This window comes from Moschus berezovskii, chromosome 9, assembly GCF_049115385.1.
Source record: "Moschus berezovskii isolate FMDL1 chromosome 9, NW_MosBer_1.0, whole genome shotgun sequence".
Taxonomy (NCBI): Eukaryota; Metazoa; Chordata; class Mammalia; order Artiodactyla; family Moschidae; genus Moschus; species Moschus berezovskii.
The window spans coordinates 94,419,479-94,447,370 of record NC_142468.1 but is presented as its reverse complement, the minus strand read 5'-3'; the positions used below and the strand labels follow the sequence as shown (position 1 = coordinate 94,447,370).

Here is a 27,892-nt window from a genome sequence, read left to right as displayed (position 1 = left end):
CAGCCTATCACAGCTACCAGGGGAGCAAAAGAGTTAAGCTTAAGAATGGTGTTACAAGCTAGAGATTCTTGGAGTCAGCTGAGTCTCAGGGGAACCTTCTCAATCTGTATCCTCGGCGCTGGTTCCAAGGAAGAGCCGGGATTGCGTTCCCTCCTCCGTCCTCCCAACCACAGGAGGCGCCAAACGCCCAGTCTTGTTTAGAGGCCCCTTCCGCGGACCCGTGGGGCGCCTCTTGTTTCTGCTCGCACCGGTCCCGACCCAGGGCGCAGGCGCTATGGTCCGCGCCGCACCCCCAGCGGCGGCCATTGAGCAGGCGCCCCAAGCCTGGAGTCGGGGGCGGGGGCGCGCCCAGAGGTAGGCCGCTTGGCAATTGGTTCCGAGCGGGCCACGTGGCCACAGTGCCGCCGCGCGAGCGTGCGCAGAGTGGCTCAGCGCCGCCGTGACGGAACGACGAGGCGTTGGGGCGCGCGACCTCGCCCGCCCGGCCCGGCCCCCGCCCCTTGGCCTGCCGCTCCGCCCCCGCGGGGCGTCCCGGGCCGCTCGTCCCCTCGGCGGCGGCCGCGCGCGGCCCGGGGTCGCCGTGAGTACTGCGAGGCCGGCCTGTGTGGCGGCTGCCTCCGGGACCGGGCGGGGCGGCCGGGCCGCGGAAAGGGTGCGGGGCCCGCCTCTGCTCGGCCGGGGTGGACCGGGTGGCTCTGAGGTGCCCTCCTGGGCTTGACAGGCTTCGCTCAAGGCCGGGTGGCTAGCGACACAGATCGGGCCCAAAGCTGCTTTCCCGGGAGGCAGGTGTTGGGGGTCTGCAGAGGAAAACGGAGAAGAGGTTTAACTGCTCCCGGCAAGGCAGGCCTCACGGCCTGTTCTGGAAGCGCGGGTGGCCGCCAGTTCCGGGGGCTCACCCCGGCCTGTCCCTCCGCCGGGTGCCCGGGATAGCGTTAGGTCCGTGAGTTCGCCGCCGCGCTCTTTGTTCCGTGGCCTAGGCTTTCCGGGAGGAGCACTTGCTGTAGAACGGAGTAACCTCCTTGCCCAGGACCACAAAGGTGGGAGTCAAATCCAGAGTTTTAACGTTGAGATCGGAGGCTTCTTTGACTGGGTGTAAAGTTGTCACACCGAGAAGCGCCCGTGGACGTCGGCCACGAGTCTTGTGATCGGGACTTGAGGCTTAATTACATATGGCCGGTTCCCGTGCAAATTCCCTGTTTTCTGCTGTCTTCCGAAGCACTGATCGACGGACACCCTTCTCTGGGCTCTTATATGGCCTGGGTTTTCTTGAAAGGGTCCCTTCTTTATCTCATTTAGATAAGTTAGATAGGTCTTTCTTGCTTAATTCATTAGCAACTCCCTTTATTGCTTGTGACCATATCACAGGAAGAGTGGATGTGAGTGGAACCTATCAAATGTGCTAAAGTCCCAGTTCCACTTGCCTGAACATAAGCAAGTTGCTTGACCTCTCTACCCCTGATTTTTTTTTTTATATGTAACGTGAAAGCTTTGAAAAAGACTATCTTTCCAGCTTATTCCTGTTTAAAATGTAATTCTGTGAATTAGATAACTTCCCACTATTCCCCTTTTGCCGCTCTTCATCTTTTAAACCCTTTCTCCATCTCTCAGAGGAATGAGCTTTGAGAGTTGAAGGTGGGAGTCCCTTTCACTGAAGCAGCCTGGGTTGAAAAAGATGGTAGTCTCTGTATTGTCTTTTCCCTGGACAGGAAAAATACCCTCTGAATTATCTTTTTCTTCTTATGATAACAGCAGAAACCAAGCAGCAACAACTCTTGGAGAGAGACTAAGTTTTCTTGACTTCTACAGTGACAGAGAGCTTGTTGTTGGTACTTCTGGCCTACGCTGCCATCATCCTACCACCCAGCCCAAGACGCCCCAGGCTGGACATTAGTGCCTCCCTCTTGATTTCTCTGTGATCATCCAGATCAGCACCTGACTGTTTATTTTCAAATCTCACAAACCCAGCCCCCAGATCTTCATGTTCTGGTTCTCAGCTACTGTTGAAGGTGAATGGAGTCTTGCTGTTTGAAATTATTTTTGTATGACTTTTGTCTATGTAGTTGTGTTTAAGTTCTTGTATGTATCTCCCCTTTGGCTTAGGTCTCCAGCAGACAGTTCATTCATTCAGTAAATATGTGTTGAGGGACTGACAATATAGACAATGAAAAGAGTCAGAGCCTCTGCCACCATAGAGCTTACATTCTGGTGGGAGATAAATACAACAAACAAACATTTTGTACATCAGAGTGTGGTAAGTGCTGTGGAAAAAATTAAAGCAAGGAAGGGGGATGGAGAGTGCTACTATATTGTATGTTGGGGTTTTGCTGTTTTATATGGGATAGTCAAGGTGACCTTCAAGCAGGTATCTGAAAGAGTAAAGGAGTAAGCCATGTGGATGTCTGGGTGAATAGCATCCCAAAGAGGGTGACCAGCAGGGACAAAGGCTCCGAGATGGGAATATGCTTGATATGTTTGAAAAGCAAAGAGGCATTTATGGAGTCTTAGTGATAATCTTCCTGTTCTTATTTAGAGTTAACTTTTTAGGGAGAGCCCTTCCAAGGGTAGTCTCTGATTTTTTTTTTTAATGAAAATCTCCAGCTGTACACAAAAGTAGAGAGTATAAGAAATGCTTATGTACTCATCACTTAGCTTCATCAGTAATCATCACTTTGCCATGTTTTTTTCACCTATTCCCCACCCTAATGCCCCTTCTGCCTTTTGTGCTTGAGTTGTATTTTAAATCAAGTCTCAGATATCAGGCCATTTCTTCTCTAAGAACTTTGGTTGCAATTTCCTTTTGCATATTGTTTTTGATGGGTCAGGCAGCCCTGCCAGCTAAAGGACTACTATGGTCTTTAACCTGGCGTTTCGCTTTATGTCACCATACTGGGTTAGTTACAGGTTTACGTTGGTATCTGAGAAACAGACCACAGGCCCTTGGAACACAAGGATTTAGAATGATGGTTCTCAGCATAACTTGGAGGGGTTGTTGAAACAGATTGCTAGACCTTTGGAGTTTCTAATTCAGTAGGTCTCAATAGGGGATCTTAGAATTTACATTTTAAACAAGTTCCCAGGTCATATTGATGCTGCCAGTTCACAGACCTTACTTGAGAGCCACTGATGTAGATACTTAAGATGCAAGAGAACCATGTTAAAGATCAAGAACACCTCTGTTTAAGGTTGGAGTGGATGAAACTGATAAATACAAAGCCAAGAAGCAATGTTTTTTAATTTTGCACAAGGGCTAGAAGTTAGTGTTTTTCTGAGCTTTTCTTCAGATCATTATTACATTTTGGAGGGAGTAGGTTCCAAGAGGAGTCCAAGGCATTATTTTGGCTGTGACAACTCAGACTGTCTACCAGAAAATGGTCAGAGTTGTTGAGACTTTTAAACTTAGCTTTGATTGTTATAGAAAGGCTCCTAAGGATACTGGTTTTAAATAAGAGATAAACACTCAATTTGGAGAAATAACTAGGGATAAAGATTTTTTAAAAAGTGTGCTTCTGATGGTGGTTGACTCAATGAAGAATATTCTAAAATGAACTGACTTGACTGAGTAGCATAGCATCTGGTCCTACCATCATCATTTTGGCTTCAGGAGTTGATACAGTGTTATGAACTAGAGCAGGGACTTGTTTCAGTCACAGCTCTCCAACTGGAGGACAGTAGTGTCTTATGTTCATGTAGAACTTTTCATGATTCATGCTCTTTAAAGAACTGTGTATGCAAGTGTGTCTACATGCATGCAAGGATGTTTGTATGTAAAGTGTCTATACATATGTATAGTAAAAGTGTACCCATAAACGTGTGCTTTTGTACATGCCACCCAGCTGTTAAGTGATGATGAGATCAATTGTTGTCTACTTTCTGCAGGACAGTGACTTGTTACCACCACAGCAGCAGATCCTGCCTTCCTCAGCAGATCTCCAGTCAGCCCTTGACATCGCCATCCCCCCTCCCAACCTTTTGTCTCCTCTTTTGGCCTCCTAAATGCCCATCTCGTTGGCCTGGGTTCAACTGGTGGTATGGAGGGGTGCTGCCTAGCACTGACCTAGGAGTGTGTGTTACCCACTGACCCAATGGTGAGAATTCACTGCCCCCTTTCTAACTGATTGTCCAGGGGGTAGATGAAGCAGATTGCAGACCTCACCTTCCCCCTCCACTCCCTTTAAGATAGGGTGGTTACTTGAAGTTAAAGGAGGGAGATGGGGCATGGAAACAGTATTACTTGGTGTGTGTATAGGGAGTTTTCTTGGGAAGGAAGGCAGGAGTTAAATACTTGAAGGGATAGAAAGGGAGTTAGGAGACAAAAGAGCGAGGTGTGTTTGAGAGCCGCCTTGGGTAACGGTCCAGAAGAGGCCAGCTTGTACTAGAACTTAGATATGCCTGAGAATCAACCTTGACATTGAAGTCTTCTGCATACCTCCCCCTCTGGCTACTAGAGCTTCAAGCATCATACCCGATACCTAAGAAGGCTAAAATTCTCTATTGTTTTCCTCTGTGCCAGCAAGTCAGTGCTAAACCATGGATATGACTAGATTCGGGAAAAGACTGAGATGTCCCCAAAGGGTCAGGGGAAGGCAGCAAAGGGATTGGGGCCTCAATTATTCTATCCCAAGGAACCTCTCATTTGTGAAAATCTGTTTCCTATCTTAACCCCACTCTGTTCCATGAGATACCAGGCACCCTTATTTCTTGTTTCTCATCATCAGGACATCAAAGGCCAGTTCTGGAATGATGATGATTCGGAGGGAGACAATGAATCAGAGGAATTTCTCTATGGAGTTCAGGTGAGATTACAGCCCCTAAACCCATGTTGGATGGTCTAAATGTATACTTTCTCTGGATACGTCAGGAGTGAAAGAGATTATTTTGGAACAGAGATGAAGATATAGTGTCAGTGTGATCTGAGGATTATCTGGTCAGAGCTGATCTCATATTTTTACTCTTGCCTGGAGCTCTTCTTTTCCAGTATAAACTACACCCTCTGTGCATGGAGTTTAGCCATAGGTTCTTCAGTTCAGTTCAGTAGCTCAGTCGTGTCTGACTCTTTGCAATCCCATGAATCACAGCACGCCAGGCCTCCCTGTCCATCACCAACTCCCGGAGTTCACTCAAACTCATGTCCATCGAGTCGGTGATGCCATGCAGCCATCTCACTCTCTGTCGTCTCCTTCTCCTCCCGCCCCCAGTCCTTCCCAGCATCAGAGTCTTTTCCAGTGAGTCAACTCGTCGCATGAGGTGGCTTAGTTGGAAACAATTATTTTCTGACTGTTCCCTCACTAGCCAGCAGGGGTCATTTCATTCATTAGGGTCAAATTTTTTAAGATTCTTCTACCAGTGTTTGTTCAGTGCTGTCACTGCCCAGGGCATGATCCTGAGCAGAAACGTTGGACGCTGCAGACAGAACCTAAAGAGTCCTGGTCAAGGCTGAGAGAAGCTGAGACTTAAGGATGTGAACTCCTTAAGCAGAACCTGCAGTTGGTCTACTGAAACCTCCTAGAGTACTGATAGGGGGTGACTTGTCTGTCAGTGAAATCCCCAACTAGGGCCACCACCAAGAACCCCTTCATAAAGCAGCTTTTGCTTGTATGTGTTGCTATAGTTTGATTCCTCTGTTCCTGATGTTTCTTCATATTCTGTTTTCCTCTCTCTCTCCCCCCCTCCACCATTTTTGCTGCTGACTCAGGGAAGCTGTGCAGCTGACCTATATCGGCACCCACAGCTGGATGCAGACATTGAAGCTGTGAAGGAGATCTACAGTGAGAACTCTGTATCCATCAGGTGGGGCTCTACTTCAGGGCTGGCAGGGGGCACAGCCACTTCTTTGTGAGTTGCTGAAAGGGTAGAGGTTTTTTCTTTACGATGTGATGCTGGGATCTGTGGACTTTCATCAGTTTTGAGCCTAATGATGGTGAGAGTTGCTCAGAATATTTAAGGTAGGCTGACAGGAGCAATTAGGAAAGTATAACCACTTTTCTTACAAGTTAAGGTAGGCTGACAGGAGCAATTAGGAAAGTATAACCACTTTTCTTAGAAGTTCCTTCTTATCCTAGATCCTCTAGCTGAAGTTTCACCTTGGGGGTAAGAAGGGCTTATGGCCTGGCAAAGGCTTTGATTGTAAAGGGGGCTATAGCTAACTAAGTACAGAGCCTCCTTCCACCCTTCACTCTCCCTTATTCCCAGGCTCACTTCTCTTTCCACTTCAATTTCTTTTCCCTTCTTTCTCCCTTAATGAGTCTCACATGTGATCACCTGTATCTCTATAGAGAATATGGAACCATCGATGACGTGGACATTGACCTCCACATCAACATCAGCTTCCTTGATGTAAGTGATGCTAGTACCTGCCAACAACAGGTCTAGTTGAGCTTGTGGGTTTTGCCACGTAGCCTGGAGTCTTGTTCCCAAGTGCTGTATTTGAAGCACGTATACTTTATGCCTATCTCTAGACCATCAGCAGACAGTACTGCATGCTTGTGTGTGTCATATAGTGAAAACTTCACAGTCCATTTCTCTCTGATGCTGAACTAGAAACTATTCCCCTTACTCTTGTAGGAGGAAGTTTCTACAGCCTGGAAGGTCCTCCGGACAGAACCTATTGTGTTGAGGCTGCGGTTTTCTCTCTCCCAGTACCTTGATGGACCGGGTAAAGGCAGTGACTTTGTGCATCTGCGTGCTCTGACTAGTCTAATCCAACGTTCTAAGTTAACTGAGGTAGAGAAAAACTAGGAACAAAGCCTTTTGATGTAATCTGAAGGCCATTGGTAGGAGATTTTCAGTCTTCTCTCATTGTTGTCTTCATTCCCTATCACCTAATAGTCATGTCTTAAAGACTGTCTTGGTTAATGAAATTGTTTTCTCTAGTTCCTCGATATTACTTATTCTTCCCCTTCTCCTCAGCTTCCTTATAGAAGTTGAGGATATTTGAAATTGGTCAGACAGTTCCCAGAATCTACCTCCTGCCTCAGAGGTTTTCATTTTCCACCATTATTGTTTAGAGTACTCTTGAAATCTGAGGAAGCTCATCCACTAAACTGGGGCTTTGGACTCCCAGGAGGATGGACACGTATATGTAGTGGGAGCTTTTTCTTCTCTTTGCAGAACCGTCAATTGAGGTTTTCCAGCCATCAAATAAGGAAGGATTTGGGCTGGGTCTTCAGTTGAAAAAGTAAGAACTTTGATCTTTCTGGTTATGAATGTTTGAGGGAAAGAGAGATAGGACAGGCAGACTCTTGAATGTTTCTTTCCAAAAATGTATTTCTGACATGTGCCCAAGAAAGACTAAAATAAATTTGGGGAGTCCAGTTTGTGGTTAGCTGGGGGAGCTTGTGTTTCTGCGGTATGTGCCCTTGAGGCTTTCTGGAGGTGAGAGCATTACTAGCATTTACTTAGTATTTAAAGGAAAACACAACCCTGGAATTAGAGTCACGCTCATCACACTTCCTCAGAGTGGAGCCCTAGGATTTTGGACACTTTTAGTTTACTAAATGTATTGGGCACCTTGCTAAATAAGTATTTGGTATATAAAGATAAGTGAACTCAGTCAACTTCTAAATATAGTCCAGTGTATACTTGTTCTAGTACAAGTGAAAATGTAAAGTTTAGAAAGAACACAGAGGAAGGTGTATGTCAGTCTGGTGGCAGTTAGATGAATGAAATATGAAAGGGAGATGATTAATGGTTTTTAGGGACGGATAAGAATTGTCCATGTAGACTGACTCTGAGAGTAAATAACATTTGCAAGGGCAGTCACGTGAGGCAACGTGTGTAGGAATTGTAAAATCAGAAAGGAACTTCTGCTTTATTTTGTAGGCAGTGGTAGCTTTGAAAGGTTTTAGGCAAAGAAAGGATATGGTCAGATTTAATTATTAAAAAAACATTCTGGTAGCATTGTGCAGCATAGATAGAAGGAGTATGACAAGAGACCAGAACTGCTTTAATAAGAGGCATTTGTAGAAGTTTATACATGAGATGATGAGCCAAAGTATGACTATAGATATGAGTACAGACAACAGATAGACTAGAAAGATTTGCAATGTTTAAAGTCAGACTCGAAGACTGATTTGGTTATGTTGTATATGATAGGAGCCAAGGAACAGAGTAATATTACTCTTAAGTTTCCAACCTAGATGTCTGGGTAAATTGTAATACTACTCATTTAAATAGGAATTTAAGAAGAGGAACAGGTTTGTGGGATGAAGATAGATAGTTCCATTTTAAATACATTGTTTAAAGGTAACTTTGGGATATTCAGTGGAGCTGCTTAATAGAGAGATATGTAGATTTGATACTTACAGGAGAGGTACAGGTTGACGATAGATTGCAGTGTACAGGTGAGAATTGTATCCAGTGTAGAATATGAGAATGTCAAATGAGAGTTAGATAGAATGAGAAGAAAATAAAGTCAAGGGCAGAACACCCTTTAACCCAGAAAAAATGCCAAGAATAGGTAGAGAAAAAAGAAACACTGAAGGTAGGTTGGAGAGCTTGGAGAAGGAGGGGAAGAGAACAGTGTCAGAGAAGGCAAGGAGGAACATTTCTACAAGGAGGGCCAGATGCCAGAGAGGATGAGTAAGAGGAGAACTAGGCGTTTCAGTTGGATTTACCATCAAGGTGAGAGCAGATGTAGTGAAATGGTGAAGGAAGAAACCAGAATATAGTAAGTGTTCTGGAGAAGTGAATGATTGACCACAAAGTAAAAACAATTAAATACAGATTAAGAAATTTGGATGATTAGGGGGTAGCTAGGTTGAAATAAAGAAAATTGGAATTTTTTGTAGATGTGGGGAAAGGAACTGACAGGAAAGGGGAATAATTGCCAGATCAGATCCCTGCAGAGGGGCTGAGATCTAGAGTACAGCTAGAGCAACTGATCCTTAAGAGGAGGGTCAGCTTGTCTCCAGAGGATGGAGGGATCAGAGTGAGGGTGGAAATGGAAATAGATTTTGTAGTAAGGTTGTAAAATCATGGAAGATGATATCTGATGGCTTCAGTTTTCTCTATTGAGAAGAAAGTATCAGTTGTAGGTAAAGTTAGGAGCTTAAAGACGGTGATAAAGATTTAGAATAATAGAGTAATACTAGAGAGAGCTGATCAAGGACAAGTAAAAGAACTGACAAGACTAGTCAAGTTGGAAGCCATAAATTTGGGGTTGTAATGTTTTGCCTAACAGTTTCAATACCCTTCAGGTTCCTTGTCCTTTTCTTCACTATTCACAAGGCCAAGGGTAGTACCCACCTCTATTCCACCACTTCTGATTCACTTTCGGTATAGCTCTTCTTGGCAGTAAATTGCCAGGTTCACAGCCTTTGAAGACTCATGTTTGAGATCTTCCTGTAAAGGCACAGCATCTAAGAATTTTTCTGGTCCATTAGACTAGGTAAGGGAGTGGGAATTTACCCACTAAGGTCAAGAGGTACTTCAGAACAGTACATATCCATGTGCTAAGATTATATCAGAGGGATCTTGAGACACACACAGTTTCCTAAACCAACTAGCTTTGCAGTCCTTAAGCCTGAATTTTAGATTAGTTGCCTTTCATAGTCCTATTTCTTGACCTGGGATTCCCCTGCTTGAGCTTTCTAAGTCTCTTCCTCTGTGATTCTTTAGAATCCTGGGTATGTTTACATCCCAACAATGGAAACATCTCAGCAATGATTTCTTAAAGACCCAGCAGGAGAAGAGGCACAGCTGGTTCAAGACAAGTGGTACCATCAAGAAGTTCCGAGCTGGCCTCAGCATCTTCTCACCCATCCCCAAGTAAGTGTTTCTCCATGAGCTGGTTGTCTCTAATCATGTTGATCTCTTCTAAGCCCCCACCCCACCTTCTTGCTTATGTAAACTTTTCTGTCCTCTCCGTAGGTCCTCTGAATTCTGTACCTTTAACTACTAATACTCCCGACATGATCCTGTCCCCTATGGGTCTTTACCCTTCTACTCCTGACCCAGTAGTCGTACCTTGTCCTTTATGTAAAATATAGTACCTAGTGCATGGGGTCTGTTTGGAGAAATATATACTAATTTCTCCATCTTTCCTTTCTTTGACCCTCACCCTTATTCCCTATCCTAAGGAGACAGAAGCAGAGCTAATAGGCCCAAGCCCCTTGCTCTTATGAAAGGGCACATTGATTTATTACCTGGGTTCTGGAAACAAATATTGCTCCATTCTTTGATCCCAGACTTTTATTCCCCCCGTCCCTGCACTCTGTGCCTTCTCATCTCCCCAAAGGCAAATACAAACCCAGATTTGTAGTTTTCCAGGTACCAATACTGATAGACAGTCAGATATTAGGCTCTTTGGGGTCCAACTATTTCTTACCTAGTAGTTTAATCACATATAAATTAATACAGACAACACACACACACACATTGAGCAAGTGAAACAGGTATCCTTTCCAAGGTATCATTCCTTAGCTGGCCTAGATGCTGTAAAGAATGACCTAGGCTTTAATGACATAAAACCTGACGTGTCATGATCTATTTGTTTTGACAATTTGATCCAATGAAACTTCCCTTGGATAGGTTTTTTTTCTTTTGACCTTGCTGTGTAGTGTGGCATATGGGATCTTAATTCCTTGACCAGGGATTGAATGCAGGCCACCCTGCAGAGTCTTAACCGTTGGACCACCAGGGAAGACCCTCCACGCTTCTAGGGTTCATACCGAATCCTCAGTTTCATCACTTCTCTTTGCTCTCTGTTCAGGTCTCCCAGTTTCCCTATCATACAGGACTCCATGCTGAAAGGCAAACTGGGTGTACCAGACCTTCGAGTTGGACGCCTCATGAACCGTTCCATCTCCTGCACCATGAAGAACCCCAAAGTGGAGGTGTTTGGCTACCCTCCCAGCCCCCAGGCAGGTCTCCTGTGTCCCCAGCACGTGGGCCTCCCTCCCCCAACACGGACCTCTCCTTTGGTACATGGCTGAGGAGGGTTTGACTTGGTGTCAGAGGGTGGGAGGGGAATGAGGGAATACAGCTTCTCAAAATGGGGTGGGTGTATGGTTGTCCAGGCATTATAAACCAAATCTGGGCATGAATCATAGAATGGAACACATATTTTAATAGTTGTGAATTTATACCTACATAGTCTAGCAAGCTTCTCTGATAGTAAGTCAAGGAGCAGAGTCAGGGGTTGGGCATCCCAGGGAGATGTTATGTTTAATTTTGTTAGGTTGTGGTTAGGACTTGGTAGTCAGCTACTTTACAGATGTCTTACATCTACCTTGAAAAGGGTTAAGGACAGGTGAGCCTGTTTTAAGAGCCTTTGCCAGAAATGTCTAAAGGTCTTCTCTGCAGCTTGGGGATTACTTAGACTGATCAGAGCTAGGGCTTAGCTGCTGCTGCTGCTGCTAAGTCACTTCATTCGTGTCCGACTCTGTGTGACCCCATAGACGGAAGCCCACCAGGCTCCCCCGTCCCTGGGATTCTCCAGGCAAGAACACTGGAGTGGGCTGTCATTTCCTTCTCCAATGTGTGAAAGTGAAAAGTGAAAGTGAAGTCGCTCAGTCGTGTCCGACCCTTAGCGACCCCACAGACTGCAGCCTACCAGGCTCCTCCATCCATGGGATTTTCTAGGCAAGAGTACTGGAGTGGCTTGCCATTGCCTTCTCCGAGGGCTTAGCTACTTCAGGATAAGTTTAGGTAATGGGCATGAGTGAGGTGTTTCTAGTCTCCAGCTTCCTAGGAGGTTCATGAAGCCTTTTTTTTTTTTTAACTCTCATCAGGTCAGTGGTCACTGCAAGAACATCCCCACTCTGGAATATGGATTCCTTGTCCAGGTAATCAAGTCCAAAGCTTCATTTCAAAGCCTTTCCACTGTTTTCTGACCTATCTGATACCTTAACATCTCCTAACTCTTCAGTCAGTTAGCAAACATTTCCTTAATTGCTCTGCTTCCAGAACTATACTGAGTGTTCTGTGAATAGGAGAAAAGGCCTAGTTCCCACCCTCAAGAAGCTTATAGCATTATTGGGAAGACAACGCTTTTATACCACTTATGATCAAGTGCCAAATGATGCACTGCAAGTTTTAAGTGCACTGGTGCCAAGATAAGAGAAGAATTGACTCTGATTTTCTTATAATCCTCCACATACTTGCTCAAGTGGGCATCGCTTTTCCTCACAAACTTGCAGTGCTTAGCCATTACTGGTCATTTGCTTCTTTTTAAAACCTCTTTATTTTCCTGACATGGTTTCACTTTTGGATCTCCAATATTGTTATTCGTTGTCATTCCCTCTACTGGCATTCCTCACTATATCTGCCTATTGTAATCAAGTCTCAGATGCCAACTTTTTCATAAAATCCTATTACTTGAAATGTATTAGATGGAAGTGTGTTTCTGCTCATTGAATTCTTTTGATACTTTTTGTTTTATATAGCACTAATGTGTCAGGTACTATATGCTGCCTTGAATTGTAATTAATTTGTATACATATCACATCTCCCCTGTTGGACTATAGGGTCTGAGAGGATAGTCTTTTATGTTATTGAATAATAAAGGATACATTTCAGTGAGCTAGGGACGTAGTAGGCATTCAACAAATCTGTGTTGAATGAATGAACAAAAGCCCTTGCGTGTCCACTTATGATCTCAAAAGTTTGTGAAATGGGAACAGTTTGATTTATACAGACAGTATATGTGATTGTGAAAGCCTTTTAGACAGATTGTGTAAAAAATACTGTAGGATATTGCTGCATGTGCTCTGAATTTGTGCTTTCTTCCCCTCAGTTTTATTTGTGGTCTTGATCACTTTACAGGCTGATTGTCCTTGGTAGTTAAACATGGCTTCTCAGCACCACCCCCACCCCACCTCCCACCCCCGCCGCCGTCTGATCATGGACTGAATACTCAACTTACTTGTCACATGGGGGCAATCTAATTACTGCAAATAATATTAATAGTTTGATTAGTATTTCTTACTGTTTATGAAATGCTCTTACAGAAATCATCTCTTTAATTTCAGTACTTCCGTAAAGTGAGTAATGTCCATTTTGTAAATGAAACCAAGGCTCAAGTTAACTTGCCCCAAATTACATATGGTATTAAGTAGTAGAAGGGGGAATCTTAACCCAGTTCGTCTACCATGGCTGGTCTTATTTTCATTATAATATATAGTCTTCGAGAGTTAGGCCATCGATTTAATTAAGTGCAGGACCCAAGAATAGAGTCTACCTTGGCACAGGGCTGGGGGGTAGGAGAGTAATAGGAAGTTCAGATTGTTTCCTATATCTGGGTCTTGATTCCAAAAAAAGACTTAATAGAATCTCCTCTCTCCCCAGATCATGAAATATGCAGAGCAGAGAATCCCAACATTGAATGAGTACTGTGTTGTATGTGATGAGCAGCATGTCTTCCAGAATGGGTCCATGCTCAAGGTACACACCTCTATTTTGTGATCCTCTTTCTTACACCCTTAGCTAAGGCCCATTAGTTCCTCATCTCTCCATTTTTCCTTTCTTCTTGGATCTGTGGTAAAGGTAGAATTCTGTCCATACTCCCTGAGACTGGAAATAATAGTTTTTCTCCGAAAACAAGTCTCAGCAGTCCTGTTTGGAAAGATGAGGATATGTGAATATCAGTCAAGAGTTGTCTGAGGTCAGACATGTCCCTCTTGCCCTATGACACCTTCTTAACACACCTCCTGCCACCAGCATCTCTTTAATATGTCCATTCAGCCAGCCGTCTGTACTCGTGAACTGTGCGTTTTCTCCTTCTACACGTTGGGAGTCATGTCCGGAGCTGCAGAGGAGGTGGCCACTGGAGCAGAGGTATGGGGGATGGAAGAGCTGCTGGGGAATTGGGATCATTTATGGTTGGGAATCCCAGCAGTTTCACTGCGGAATTTAATCTCCAGAAATGCTTTCCTATGTAAGGATGTTCACTGTAGTGGGTTTTTTCTTTAATATTTTATTTAAGTTTTGGCTGCACCACATGGCTTGTGGGATTTTAGTTCCCCGACCAGGGATCAAACTCATGCCCTAGGCAGTGAAAGCTCAGAGTCCTCTAACTGCTGGATTGCGGGGGGATTCCCTAGTATTGTTTATAACAGTTGAAAAAAGAAAAAATAGGTACAAGTCCATCTGTACAAGGTCCAGTTAAAGAAATGATGGTTTGTTCTTACAGTAGTAATACTATATAGCTATTATTTATGGATAGAGAATTATAACATATATAAATAAGAAAATATAACAGTATGTATAATTCTTTAAAATTTGCCTGTATGATAAAATAACGATTTCTTTAGGAAAAATATCTGGAAAAATATACGTCAAACTTTGCAGTAGTTAATGTGAAGAATGAGATTTGGGGGCAAGGGGATGGTTTTTATCTTCTTTTAATCATTCTTTTAAATATTGTTCTTGAATTTTTATAACCGTGTATTTTCTAATAAAAAAATCAAAACATTTGTGGTTTTTAAAATTTATTTTATTGAAATATAGTTGACTTTATAATGTGTTCATATCTGCTACACAGCAAAATGATTCTGTTATACATATATGTGTATATTCTTTTTCATATTCTTTTCCATTATGGTTTATCACAGGATATTGAGTATAGTTCCTTGTATTATACAGTAAGACCTTGTTATTTATTCATTTTATACATAATAGCTCACATCTGCTAATCCAGAACTCCCAGTCTGTCCATCATATTTGCTTTTAAAAAGAGAAATACCGAGCGCCTTCAGAAGGTAGACTTATGCTGGATACTGTGCAACTCCCAGCCCTGTGAAATCGTTTAGCTTTCGTCCCCTTTCTTTCCTTTCTCCTAAGGTGGTGGATCTGCTGGTGGCCATGTGTAGGGCAGCTTTGGAGTCCCCTAGAAAGAGCATCATCTTTGAGCCTTATCCCTCTGTGGTGGACCCCACTGATCCCAAGACTCTGGCCTTTAACCCTAAGGTATAGTTGCTTGGGAAGAAAGTCAGGACTAAGGAACAGAAATGGTGAAAGTTAGTGGGAGACTATAGGCCGTCATTCTCATGTACACAGCAACTTGGAATAAGGGGACAGAAGAAATGGCACACTTGTTTCTTGGGAGCTCTTGAACCCTAAGATTTAACTGTTCAGTGAATAAGTAACTAAACATAACTAATAATATAAGGTTAACATCTGAGTTTCTCAGAGGACAGGAAGACAAATTAATATCAGTTATGTTGGAATAATGCAGACTGAAGCCAGACAGACCTTGATTCCATTTGAGGTTCTGCTGCTTCCTAGCTGAATGGTGTTAGGCAGATCACTTAACCTTTCGGAACCTCAATTTCTTTATCTGTAAAAAGTGGATAATATCTATTATTAAATGGGACATAATATATATAAAATATTGTAATACTTAGTGTTCTCCAGAGAAACAGAACAATAGGAGATACACAGAGAAATAAATTTACTGTAAGGTGTTGGCTCCTGTGATTATGAAGACTGAGAAGTATCAGGCTTGAGTAGTGGGCAAACTGGAAATTCAGGAGAGCTGATGTTGTATGTTCCAGTCCAAAAGCCAGCAGACTCAAGATTGAAGAGCTGATTTTTCAATTCTAGTCTGAATGCAGGAAAAGACCAGTGTCCCAGCAGTGAGGCTAGAGGAGTTCCCTCTTACTCAACTCAGCTGTTTTGTTCTATTCAGGCCTTCAACTGATTAGACAAATCACCTGAATAGGGATGGCAGTCTCTTTTACTCAGTCCGCCATTCAAAGGTTAATTTCATCTAGAAATGCCTTCACATACATACCTAGAGTAATGTTCAATTAAATGTCTGGCACTTCATTTCCCAAAGGACACAGTTGACAGTTGTTGAAATAACCATTACATGTACCCAGCAGAGTGCGTCACAGTTGCTCATTTCTGTGTGTCAGGCATTGTATCAGATTCTTTACATGTTATTTAATCTTCAGTTTAGATAACTAACCCTATGAGGGTAGTGAGGATTTTTTATCTTTACTTATATACATGGAGCAGGAAATGGCAACCCACCCCAGTACTCTTGCCTGGAAAATTCCATGGACTGAGGAACCTGATAGGCTACAGTCCATGGGGTCGCATAGAGTTGGACACGACTGAGCGACTTCACTTTCACTATATACGTGGATACTGAGGTTCTAAGAGGTTAAGTGACTTACCTCTGTTACTCAGCTGGTAAAAGAGAACTGGCACATGATGCTAGAACTTTTTGGCATTAAGTCTGTTCTTTTCATGACATACTATGCTGTTTCCCTGGGGCCTAGATTTCTTTTGTACATGTGGCCCTCTTTCATCACATCTTACTCTCTTCCACTTTTCTTCACCTGGTTCTTCTTTCCCTGTTAATTCCCCACAGAAGAAGAATTATGAGCGACTGCAGAAAGCTCTGGATAGTGTGATGTCCATCCGGGAGATGACCCAGGTATTCTGTCCTCTGCCAGTCCCTTGCCTGCCCACTCAGGTGCCCTATTCTGTTTGAATTCATTGGAGTGGAGTGAAGATTTAGAGATGCTATTCAAATCCCTCACAGTATTCTCTTTAGTTTTCCCTCTTTAGCTTTCCTAGTCTTTGTTCTCTGGTTTGTTAGCTCTGTTACTCCTATTTCTCACTCCTTATGTCTCTCTCAACCTTTACCTTTGCTGCTAATTCCTTCACAAGTTGTTCCTATTTAATGTTTTTTTTCCGTAATTCTTAGGGCACTAGAGAAGTTAGGGAAGGACTTCTGTTCAGGGTTGGGAGGGTGAGGAGGGGGGCTTGGAGGTAAGGAACTAGACCCAGGGGCCTGCATCTTCTATCCTTCTAGGGGTGGGGCAGCCACATGGAGCAGTGACCATCCTTTGACTCAAGGCTGTCCCTCACCAGACTTCCCCACCCCTCGTCTGCAATCTCTGCATGAATAGACATTCATTTGTACTCACATTTACAGGTGGGCCTCTTCTCAGCAAATCCTATATATCACAGTTCAGATAAACACATAACATACACCTAGGAGGGATGATTTACTTGTCAGAAGAACTCTATGTTTTATGTAGTTTTACCACAGGATTCCTTAGCCTGATCTTTCTGGGACATTGATTTTATTTACTTATTTATTTTTTTTTATTTATAATCAACTTTTTATGGCTGTAGGAATTGCATAAAATGAGGGAGACCCACCTGCATGTTGTTTTGTAAGCATCTTCAGTCATTTTCATATTTATGAGTCTTCCCAGCCTGATGGGTCCTTGAGGGTGGGAACCCCATCTCCTCTTGGTTTGGTGTGGTCTTCAGTGCCTACTGTGCCCCGGGCCCTGATAGTCTGTGGAAAGTGGGAGGGCTCCCACCTCTTCTTGGAAATAACCTTACGGCCTTTGTCTTACAGGGCTCATATCTGGAAATCAAGAAGCAGATGGACAAGCTGGATCCCCTGGCCCATCCTCTCCTGCAGTGGTATGAGTAGAGTGGTTCATCCTTCGGCAGTTGGGGGAATGGGGCATAGTATCAGACATGGAGCCTATACCTTCTCTTAGAGGTGGTTTCAGCATCGTTCCTAAGATTATAGATATTACAGCTGCTTTTTCTTGGGGTTTTATTGATACACCTGGCTTGGCTAGGAACTGGGATCCAACAAAGAACCCACAAGTTCTAAGGCTATGTCTGAAGTTCTCTTTAGTGTTTCTTGTTTCCCATTAGGTTTTTGAGTGCTGCTTGCCGGTAGGAATTAACGCTTCATTTCAGTTAGGTTCTCTGTGTGTGCAGGGAGGTCTCTCTCCTACTCCCTTTCTCTATCTCAAGCCCTTCCCTGTTGATATTGACTGTCCAGACCCTTGGAGCACTATTACTACTCCCTTCTCTGAGGAAAGGTTCTGACCTTGTATTTCCTTTCTACTTCCCTTCACCCCCTGCTCTCCCTCCCTAACCTTGATTTCTGTTCTCTCTTCCTGGCATAGCTTTCCCTTTCTAGGCTATCTTGCTCTGTCAGGTCAGCCTTTGACATTAGTACTTTTTCAGTGCACCATGCTCCCTCTTAGCATGAGGAATGACTAGGCATAGACCGTTCAGATTGGCATTACAGGTACATGAGTGAAGCACACAAACCAGATAACCACTGTAAGAGATAATGCCCCCTTGCTGAGTCCTCAGGGGCTTATGCCTTTGTTCTCTCCTGTCCTCTTGAGTTCAGCCTACATACAGGCCAGTATGTCCCTGAATTCTCAGGAAGTTCGTTCTAGTTTCTTCTGTTTTTTTCTGCAGCTCAGACAATAACTGTCCATTCCCCCCATCTCTGAGAGCCTTCAGTCTTCCTCTGGGCTCAAATAGGATGGCTCCTGAGCCCCTGTGCTAAGTGTTCTAAATCCCAAATGTAAGTTGTCACCATCCTGACACAGACCCACCTCTCTAATTTTCTTTGGTAGCTGACCTCTTATGCTCTTCTTTTTGTTTTTTACTTTTCTCTCCCTGGATGTAGCAGCCCACCTCCCACCCCTCTCATTCTTTCATCTGTTGTTTACCCAGTAACTAGCTGGTCTCTGGTCAATAACTTCTTTTAAATTTTTATACACAAACATTACCACCCACAGGAATATCCGATAGTGTCTTGGGTTCACAGTTCAAAAACCCTGGAATCCTTTCTTATTCTCCAAGGGGCAGAGCAAGGCTGCTGCTTTGTTTAGGATGGCCTAACCACATGTTTATTCTGTCCTTTTTGTTTTTTTCTCTGTTTTATCCTAGGATCATCTCTAGCAACAGGTCGCACATTGTCAAACTACCTCTCAGCAGGGTAAGTGACCATTCTCCGTCTAAGCTCTGAATTTCTAGTGAGGGGCAAGGAGGGGCTCCACACCAACTAATCACATTGGTCCTAGACCTACCTGGTTAGACTTGTCCATCAACAGTAGTCTTTGGGCCAATGCATATTTTCTTTATTTGGGGTCAGTACAAGCCTAATTTGCTCCCTATCCCCAACCTTTCCCTCCCTGATCTCCCATTTCTGCTCTGTTTTCCTGACCCCACCCCCACCCTGGGCAGCAGCTGAAGTTCATGCACACCTCACACCAGTTCCTCCTGCTGAGCAGCCCTCCTGCCAAGGAGGCTCGGTTCCGGACCGCCAAGAAGCTCTATGGCAGCACCTTTGCCTTCCAGTGAGGAGGGGCAGGGCTGGGGCTGGATGCTGGATAAGAAAAAAAAAAATGGGGGGATGGGGGCAAGTTCACTTGAGGAGTAGGAGTTTGTATGTCCTATGTCCATCAACTTGTTAAATGCTATTGTGGTAGGTGCTGTAGAGGATAAAGATACTTAAGAGATGGTCTTTAATCTTAAGTTACTTAGGATGTAGTTGAGGAGAAATGACATTTACATATAAAAAGATGTGGTTGAACGTAGATTGACAGGGATAGATTTGAACAGTGCTTTGAAGAAAATCCGCAATTTATGCCTGATTTTGAGAGAAGAGAGAAAAAAATAGATTAAGAGTAACGTAAAAGAGATGTGAAGTCATGATTGGAAGCCATATTTGGGATCAGTGATAAACTCATTGAGTTTGAAATGAATTTGTTTAATTTGAAATATCAGGATGATAGGCAATTGAAAATATTGAACCAGCAGTTGAGGATTTAGGATGGGACTGTTTGAAGCGTGGAAGAGAAGATAGGCCTGGATATTAAGATGTAAGGGTTAGCCATACACACACATATCTTGCATGCCTGTAACTATATCCGTGTGCATGTCCATTGCTAGCTTTATCTGTGTCCATCTTCATAACCTGTGTGTGTGAGAATGGGTGGGAGTGGCAGTCTTGGAATTTTCTTGGGAACTTCATTCCATGAGGAGTCATTTATTCTGCACTGCCTTACAGTGGGTCCCACATTGAGAACTGGCATTCGATCCTGCGCAATGGGCTGGTCAATGCATCCTACACCAAACTGCAGGTGAGGCTGTGCTACTTTTCTCTTTTTCTCCACCCTGCCCCACTCATTTCGGGGAAGTCTGCTCTAAAGTACTCACCTGTGTTTGCCTCAGCATCCTCAAACCTAGCCTCCTGTGAGGCTTTCCTAGGGAGGAAGTTGAGACTGTATGTATAGAATGAATATGGTGGTTGTATTTTGACCTGAGGCTGTGTTTTTAGGAGTGAGAATATAGCTGTAGGCAGAAATAGAAATTGCTGATTGCAATCACTGTGATCAATGAACCTGTTAGAACTTTTCAATATATGTGACTATTGAGTCAGAGAGTTGATATAGGAGGCTTATTTCTTTGTCCTGCAAGACTCCAAGGAATGATTATTATTCCTCTTCCTGGCTGCCTGTTCTGTATTCATTTTAGAGGGCAGGGATCTGCATATGTACCAAGGCCTACGGCAGGAGCATGGATTCTGAGCGACTGACTCTGGCTATGCCACTCATCACTCTCCAAGGCATCAGTGTCTAGTATTTCATAGGCAAAGGGGTTAACCTGCATCCACTTTTCAGCTAATCAGCTTTTCAAGAGTAGGTGCCTAAAGTTAGCTGAATGAGTGAGAAGATTAAATGGAGGGACAGAGGGCTGGATAAGCCTTGTGGCTGCCTAATACACAGCCATGGGAGGGCCCAGGCTCATATTGCTCATCCTGGTGTTTCCCTGCAAGCTGCATGGAGCAGCCTATGGCAAAGGCATCTACCTGAGCCCCATCTCCAGTATTTCCTTTGGATACTCAGGTAAGAAATAATCTTTGGCCACATCAACTCTATTTACATTGCATCCATTTTGTGAATACATAAACCTGTCTCCTCTTCCATCATGGACACTTGGTCTGTGTCAGCTCTCTCCCCAGTCATGGATACATAATCTTTCTCTTTTTTCTTTCGTTAGGAATTTAGGTTATTTGTATGGTGAGGCCAGTTATCTTCCTTTCTCGTAGGTATCCTCTTCTCCATGAATAAAACCATTCATTGTGGGACCTCAGCCCTAGGAATGGGTTAAGGAATTACTGGGGGATGGCTCTAGGCTCTCTGGAGAACATATTTTTGGTGCTGACAATAGCCTGTCAGATTGTGTATGTACACACATGGATGCGAGTTGATATATGAATGCATTTGAAGTCTTGAGTCCCTTCTACTGGCTTACATTTCTGGAGACGTGGTTCTCCTCCCTGTCAACCACCTTTTAAAATTTAAACTGTCTGTAATTATACACTATTATATTAGTCATGGACAGGGAGGCCTGGCGTGCTGTGATTCATGGGGTCGCGGAGAGTTGGACACGACTGAGCGACTGAACTGAACTGAACTGAACTGATATTAGTCACATTGAATGCAAAAGGAAGCATTTTATTCCAAAGATAAGGTATGAGCAACATCCAGATTCTAGTTAGGAGATGAGTCCCACTTTGTCCAGCTCAGAAAAGAAATCTGACTTAGCTTTCTCGTTGTTTCAAGTTTATATCTGAGTTCTTCTCAGTCTTTTTTAGTTTGGGTTTTGTATAGTCTTTGTATAAGAGAAAGCTACCATATAGTCACAGGTCTACCATATGAAGGGGCCAGTGCTAGATTCTTTATAGATTTAGTATTCTTCATTAATGTAACTGTTACAAAAATAAGAACACTTAGCTCCAGAATAACAGAACTATAATAGAAAGGTCTCCAATGACACAATAAACCAAACAAAGAAGAAGAAAGGAGATAATATAAATAAGAATCAAAATTAATGAAATAAGAACAGGTACAATAGACAGGCCCCCCAAAAGACCAAAAGATGGTTCTTTTAAACAACTACCAAAACAAATAAACCTGGGTAGATTGATTAAGAAGAAAAAGAGCATCATTACATAATATGAGTTAAAAAGGGAACATGACTATAGATATAGCAGTTTTATTTATTTTTACTTTTTATTACTATCATTTTTTTGACTGCACCATACGGCATGTGGAATCTTAATTCCCTGACCAGGGATCAAGCCTGCATTTCCAGCATTGGAAGCCCAGAGTCTTAACCACTGAACTGACAGGGAAGTCTCAAAATTTTTAAAGCTAATAGAATTCTGTCAACTTGATGCATATGATTGAAAACTTTGCCAAGATGGATAAATCCCTAGAAACAAAACTGATTCAAGAAGATATAGAAAACCTGAATAGCTCTAACATAAAAAACATTGAAATAGTAGCTTAAAATATTTCACACAAAACAAAAACCTTGCCAAATCCAGGTAATTTTGCAAGAGGATCTTCAGTCAAACTTTCAAAGAACAAATGATCCCGGTCTTAAACAGAATCATCCAGAGAATACAAAAAGATGGAAATACAAATCATAAAAGATAGGTAAATTTGATTTTATTAAAATTATACGCTTCTGTTCATCAGAAGACACCTTAAAGTAAAAAGGCAGCTTACAAACTAGAAGACATTTGCAACACATTTAACTACAAAAGATTAGTAATAAAAGTACATTGTAAATTCTTGCAAATAAGAAAAAGACAAACCCAGTAAAAAAATAGGCAAATAACACAGGCAAGTCACTGAAGAAATGACCAAAAATATGAGCAGTTACTGAGCCTCTATTAGTCAAGGAAGTAAAGGCAAGACCAAAATGACATACCGTTTAGTACCTGTGTGGATTGGCAAGAATTTAAAAATCCAGTAATACCTCTGATTGTACCAGAGGTTGTAGATCATCAGGATGTCTTTTATTGCTTTATGGAATATAAATTGGTACAACCACTTTGGAAAACAGTTTGGTGTTACATTTCATAAAGCTTGAGAAATATTATCCCTGCAACCAAGCATTTTCATTTCTGAATATGTGCACCCAAAGGTGTATAGTATTGTTTGCAACAACAAATCTTAGAAAAAAACTCATACTCATCATCAGGAGAAGGGATAAACACATCAATCTATTCTGACAGTAGATTATTATTCAGCAATGACAGTGAACCAGTAGTGGCATTCAGCAACACGGAAAAAATGTTAAGTAAATAATGGTTGAATTGAAAAAAATAAAGTCAAGGCAGAGGACTACTATATGATGCCTTTTTTATATTGCTCAAAAGTAAACAAAATTAAAATTATTTTGCTACATGTGTGTGTGATAAATCTAAAGGAAAAAGAAGAAAAATAACAACCTAAATTTTAGAATAGTGGGTATCTCCCAAGTGGAGGCAGATATTGGGATAGGGTTAGGAGCACTTAGATGTAAGTCACTGATAATATTTTAGTTCTTAGATTTAGTTCTTACATCTGTTCTTAGTTCATTGTCCTATTAAACAAATGATAGTATGTCTATGAGTAATCCACAAAGGGTAGGTGCCCAGTGAATATTTATTGAATGTATGAATGAATCTTAGTGTGCCTGAAGTCCAAAGTGGGGGTGGGATTGGGGCAGTCTTTTGACTTTGTCTAGATACCACAATTTTTATCTTTGTCCCAGCCCAAGCTTCTCTGAAATTAATCCATTATTCTAAATAGCGAATCTCCTGGCTTCTGGTGGCCACAAAATTCTTTTTTGCTGTTTTCTCCCTGTTCTCTTTTCCCATTGGCCTTTGTTTACTACTGAGTGCCTGAATACCTTTAGTTATCAGATGGAGCTAGGAATCTCTATTGACTTCTTAACTTTCTTCATTTACTGATTACATAAAAATGTCATATGGCACCATCCTTCTCCCTCCAAATGTTGATTTGATTATAGATACAAAATACCGTGTTTTTCTATTGTAGCTATAGGTCATTTTGTTCAGTCTCTTACTACTTTTCAGATAAAGTAGATACACAGAAAAGTCAAATGACTTTCTTGGGTCACACAGATCTAACTAGCAGAGTTAGGACTGGAATCCAGTTCTCCTGACTTCTAGGCCAGTGTTCTTATCATTATATTGGACTGACAGGGCAGGCTTTGCTTGAATAACTGATTTTCTGAGGGCCCCATGGATATGTGAGAGTGTTCTTATCATTATATTGGACTGACAGGGCAGGCTTTGCTTGAATAACTGATTTTCGAGGGCCCCATGGATATGTGAGAGTGTTCTTATCATTATATTGGACTGACAGGGCAGGCTTTGCTTGAATAACTGATTTTCGAGGGCCCCATGGATATGTGAGAGTGTTCTTATCATTATATTGGACTGACAGGGCAGGCTTTGCTTGAATGATTTTCTGAGGGCCCCATGGGTATGTGAGAGTCTCTAACTCTGGATGGGATGTGTGTAAATGTCTGACTTATTTTAGTTACTCTGGCATATAACTAACTGTTCTTTATATGTTTCCTTCTACCCTTTTCTGCTCTAGGTTTGTGTATTTTTCCTCAGGGTATCCAAGTGCCTTCTGAGGGGTCATTGTAAATAGAGAGCATCCATTTGACTAGCAGAGCCTCTAAAGACTTGGCCATAGTGTCCAGGTTAAAATGAGGGAGAGTAGGAAAGGAAATGGTAAGCTCCATCTGTTTGTTTAGTCATGTTTAGAAACTTGTCACAAGTATATCCTCTGGACACCAAGCAACCAGGGAGTATTCTGGCCTCTAGGTTCTAGTGTGTCTGGTCTCAGGAAACTGAGAGAAGATGATTGGGGTTATTACAGTCAGGACAATGCACAGCAGGATTGGGATGGAACAAGATTTAAATTATATCATAAGGGCCATCTCTAAGACCAGCCATAGAAATCAGATTGTTCTCTCAACCTCTGAGGTAGAACCTAAATGGGAATTTTACTCAGAACCATGCACTGAAATACCCAGGCTGAGAAGGTTATCGTGTTTGGATGCAGAGCTAAACCTAGTTAAGGCTAATGAAGAAGTTGGAAACAGAGGATGGTGAGGATTCCTATAGGAGAAAGAAACTCAAGTTCAAATCTTGAGGTTCTCAAGTTGTGTTAATAAATCTCATGGGGCTTCAGTGTGAGTGCATGATGAATTGACAGCCTGAGTAGTGAACAATGTCAGTCCAGTGGTTATCATCCCTGCTTCTATACCATGGTTACCACAAAACCAAGACTTGCAGCAGAGTGGAGTTAGTCATAATAGAAAGTGCTGGAGTGGACTGATGAGATAAGGGCCCCTGCTTCTGGTCTGCAGTGATGGCATCATTTCCCATCTTCATCTCCCTCTCTGGTCTCATGGTCTCATACACACATACACAGACTCACCCCTTACTGGGATAAGGCTGGGCCTGTGATAAAGCTGAATACAGAGACTGGAGTCCTACTCATGGGATAGAAAGAGTTGGGAATAGGGGCCCACAAGCACTGTTTCATATTTAAATAGGAAGAGTCCAGAGTGAGTCTCTAAATGTTATAAACAGGGCTATTAAATGAGGGTTAAGGATGGTGGAGGATTTATAGATTTAGGTAAGATGAAAGCAAGTAAATTGGCACCTCTTCCTCAAGTCTGGGAAGACTTTCTGAAGGAAGCAGGACTCTTCAGGGTAGTTGCCATTGTGGTTAGCTGTGGAAAATTATTCCATCAGTTACCTGTTCTGCTTTCTCCCTTTAGTCTGAATGACTCTGATCAGAGCTTTTTATGTAACTTTGAAACTGGAGCAGATCTGACTTGCTCTGCATGCTTTCTTTCGACTCATTTTCTCAGCCTGGCATCGGACCTGGAATGTTGATGTCACCACTCTCCCAGGCCCCTCATTTCTTGCTCATTTCACCTCTTACTCCCTATCTTAGAATCCATCAGTGATTCCCTGATATTCTCAGGATAAACTCTGGTTGCCTTAACATGGCCTACAAGGCCTGCTTGATCTTATCCTAGCTTACCTCTTCCCATCATCTCTCATCACTTCTCTTCCATTGACTGTGCTCCATACAAACTAAGGTATACTACTGTGTCTTTCTTCCAGGCCTTTCATATTCTGTTATCTTGGTCTAGAACACTTCCTTCCTCTTCGTTTAGCTAACTCTTCCTAATTCTATAGTTCTTAGCCTAGCTGTCACCAGGAAGCCCTCTCCAAACCTGTGGGCTAGGCTAGTTCCCCTCCTCTGGCTCACTCAGTACTCTGTGTATTTTCCCCATCATAACCCCTACCATGCTGTGTCATGATTATTTGTTCCTTTCCTGTAATCTCCTTCAGGCTAAATTCTGAGGGCAGATATACGGTTTGCTTTATTCACTGCTGTGTCACCAAGTGTCTCTAGCTCCAGTGCCTGGCACATAGTAGGCACTTCAATAAATATTTGATGAAGAAATGGGTGAATGAACTGGTTTGTTTTTCTGACAGGAATGGGAAAAGGACAGCACAGGATGCCCTCCAAAGATGAGCTTGTCCAGAGATACAACAGAATGAATACCATCCCCCAGGTATTATTAGTTGCCCTTGTTCACTTAGGCAGGACGCTTCCTCTTGGATAAGTTTAGGCTACAGAGATGGATAGGGAAACATTAGTAGTGATGGGGGTGGGTGGCTTATAGATCATTTCAAGCAATCAGATACATGCTAAGAGGAACCCATTTCCAGAGTCATTTGTGGCTTCAGTCCTGAGTATGAGAACAGAAACTGAGTTTATTAAATCCAATGACATGAAGATGTAAAGATGGAAGCTTGGACTCATCCAGACTGATTATGAAAATCAGAAATTTTGGGAGGTGGCTGGAAGCCCAGGATATCCTAATCCCCACCCCCCTAACTACTACCAGTTAACTCACCTCTCTAGGGAAAGCTGTAACCATCTACCTGGCTCTATTCTCGTCTTCTAGACCCGATCCATTCAGTCAAGGTTCCTGCAGAGTCGGAATCTAAACTGTATAGCACTTTGTGAAGGTAAGTAGCTCACCTAGTCCCTGTTTTTGTGGGTGCCCAACCTTTATTTCTGGTGCCACTTTAGCATATGATCCAGCCAAGGGTGATGTTGAAGCATCTTACTTTCCCCTCCCTGCCTGGACTCTCTGATCCAAGCATTATACTTATAACTTCTGGCTCTTCTCTTCCCAGTGATTACATCTAAGGACCTCCAGAAGCATGGGAACATCTGGGTGTGCCCTGTGTCCGACCATGTCTGCACACGGTTCTTCTTTGTGTAAGTCTAGTAGGGTACCTTGGAATTACTTGGAGAAGTGAGGGTGAGAGCACAATGATATGGACTACTGGGAAAGTCTGTTTCTGTTATTGGAGACTTGTCCCTGGCTACCTGAGTAGAGCCACAACTGGGACTTTCCCCCTTGGAGTATGAGGATGGGTATAAATCAAACCCTGTTTAGAGGAAACCAGATAAACTCTTCCACCGTAAAGAGTAGCAAGAAAGGGTTTTGATTCTGGGATGGGATGGCCACACCCCTAAATGCAGGCCCATGGGTTGACATTATTCTGGGATTGGTCTCCCTCTTATGCTCACGTTTGCATTATCTTTGGCAGATATGAGGATGGTCAGGTGGGCGATGCCAACATTAATACTCAGGACCCCAAGATACAGAAGGAAATCATGCGTGTGATCGGAACTCAGGTTTACACAAACTGAGGGGGCCCCCGCCCTCGTACCACCCCTGTTCCCCCAGGATCCATCTGCCCTCATAAAAGGGCTCAGGAGCAGCAGACAAGTCTGCCCTGAGGAATCAAGGGGCCATTACCAAGGGGCAGGAAAAAGACAGACAAGGCGGCCTTCATGGTGGAGATTGACCCAGGAACCACTCCACATTTGGATGGCCCAAAATGACTCCTTACCCCGATTTCCCCAGTTGACTTCACCCTGTTTGTAAATAAAACAATAAAATGGAAGGTGCTGTGGACTGGATATGATCACTGTGGTCTGACTAGCCTTGGCCCAGCACCTGCTGCCCCAAGCCCCCAAATGGGGGTAGGGGTGGGGAGAGTGGAACATCATGGGGGCTGGGACTGTTTATGTTGGATGGAGTCAAAGCTCAGTCCATCTAGTGTAGTATCCTATAGATCTGTCAAAATTTTATTCAATGGATTAGATAAAGGAAACTTACGCACATGACACAAACTGAGAATGATACAGAATACCACTGGTGACTCTTCTTCAAGATTTAAAAGGACCAC

General features: G+C 43.0%; 1 protein-coding gene across 14 annotated transcripts; it reads left to right on the top strand.

Annotated features, from left to right (window-relative positions):
- The first annotated feature begins 433 nt into the window (after positions 1-433).
- On the top strand, positions 434-27,606 carry PARP6 (poly(ADP-ribose) polymerase family member 6). Of its 14 annotated transcripts, XM_055436740.2 has the most exons (24): positions 434-1,037; positions 1,750-2,006; positions 3,877-4,085; positions 4,716-4,793; positions 5,693-5,787; positions 6,273-6,333; positions 6,562-6,652; positions 7,108-7,174; positions 9,616-9,765; positions 10,709-10,859; positions 11,730-11,783; positions 13,285-13,380; positions 13,681-13,773; positions 14,779-14,904; positions 16,316-16,381; positions 17,321-17,388; positions 18,670-18,718; positions 18,967-19,079; positions 19,793-19,865; positions 20,561-20,630; positions 26,117-26,196; positions 26,593-26,656; positions 26,828-26,912; positions 27,248-27,606. In XM_055436740.2, exons 3-24 carry the CDS (start codon positions 4,083-4,085, stop codon positions 27,348-27,350), a joined length of 1,836 nt encoding a protein of 611 aa, XP_055292715.1. In that variant the 5' UTR covers positions 434-1,037; positions 1,750-2,006; positions 3,877-4,082; the 3' UTR covers positions 27,351-27,606. The 14 variants fall into 14 exon arrangements, 1 of the variants encoding a protein (XP_055292715.1); XR_008687298.2 differs by lacking the exons at positions 20,561-20,630; positions 27,248-27,606 and adding an exon at positions 2,101-2,251 and having other exon boundaries at positions 10,709-10,919; positions 26,828-26,901; XR_008687302.2 differs by lacking the exons at positions 20,561-20,630; positions 27,248-27,606 and having other exon boundaries at positions 434-580; positions 10,709-10,919; positions 26,828-26,901.
- The last annotated feature ends 286 nt before the right edge of the window (positions 27,607-27,892 follow it).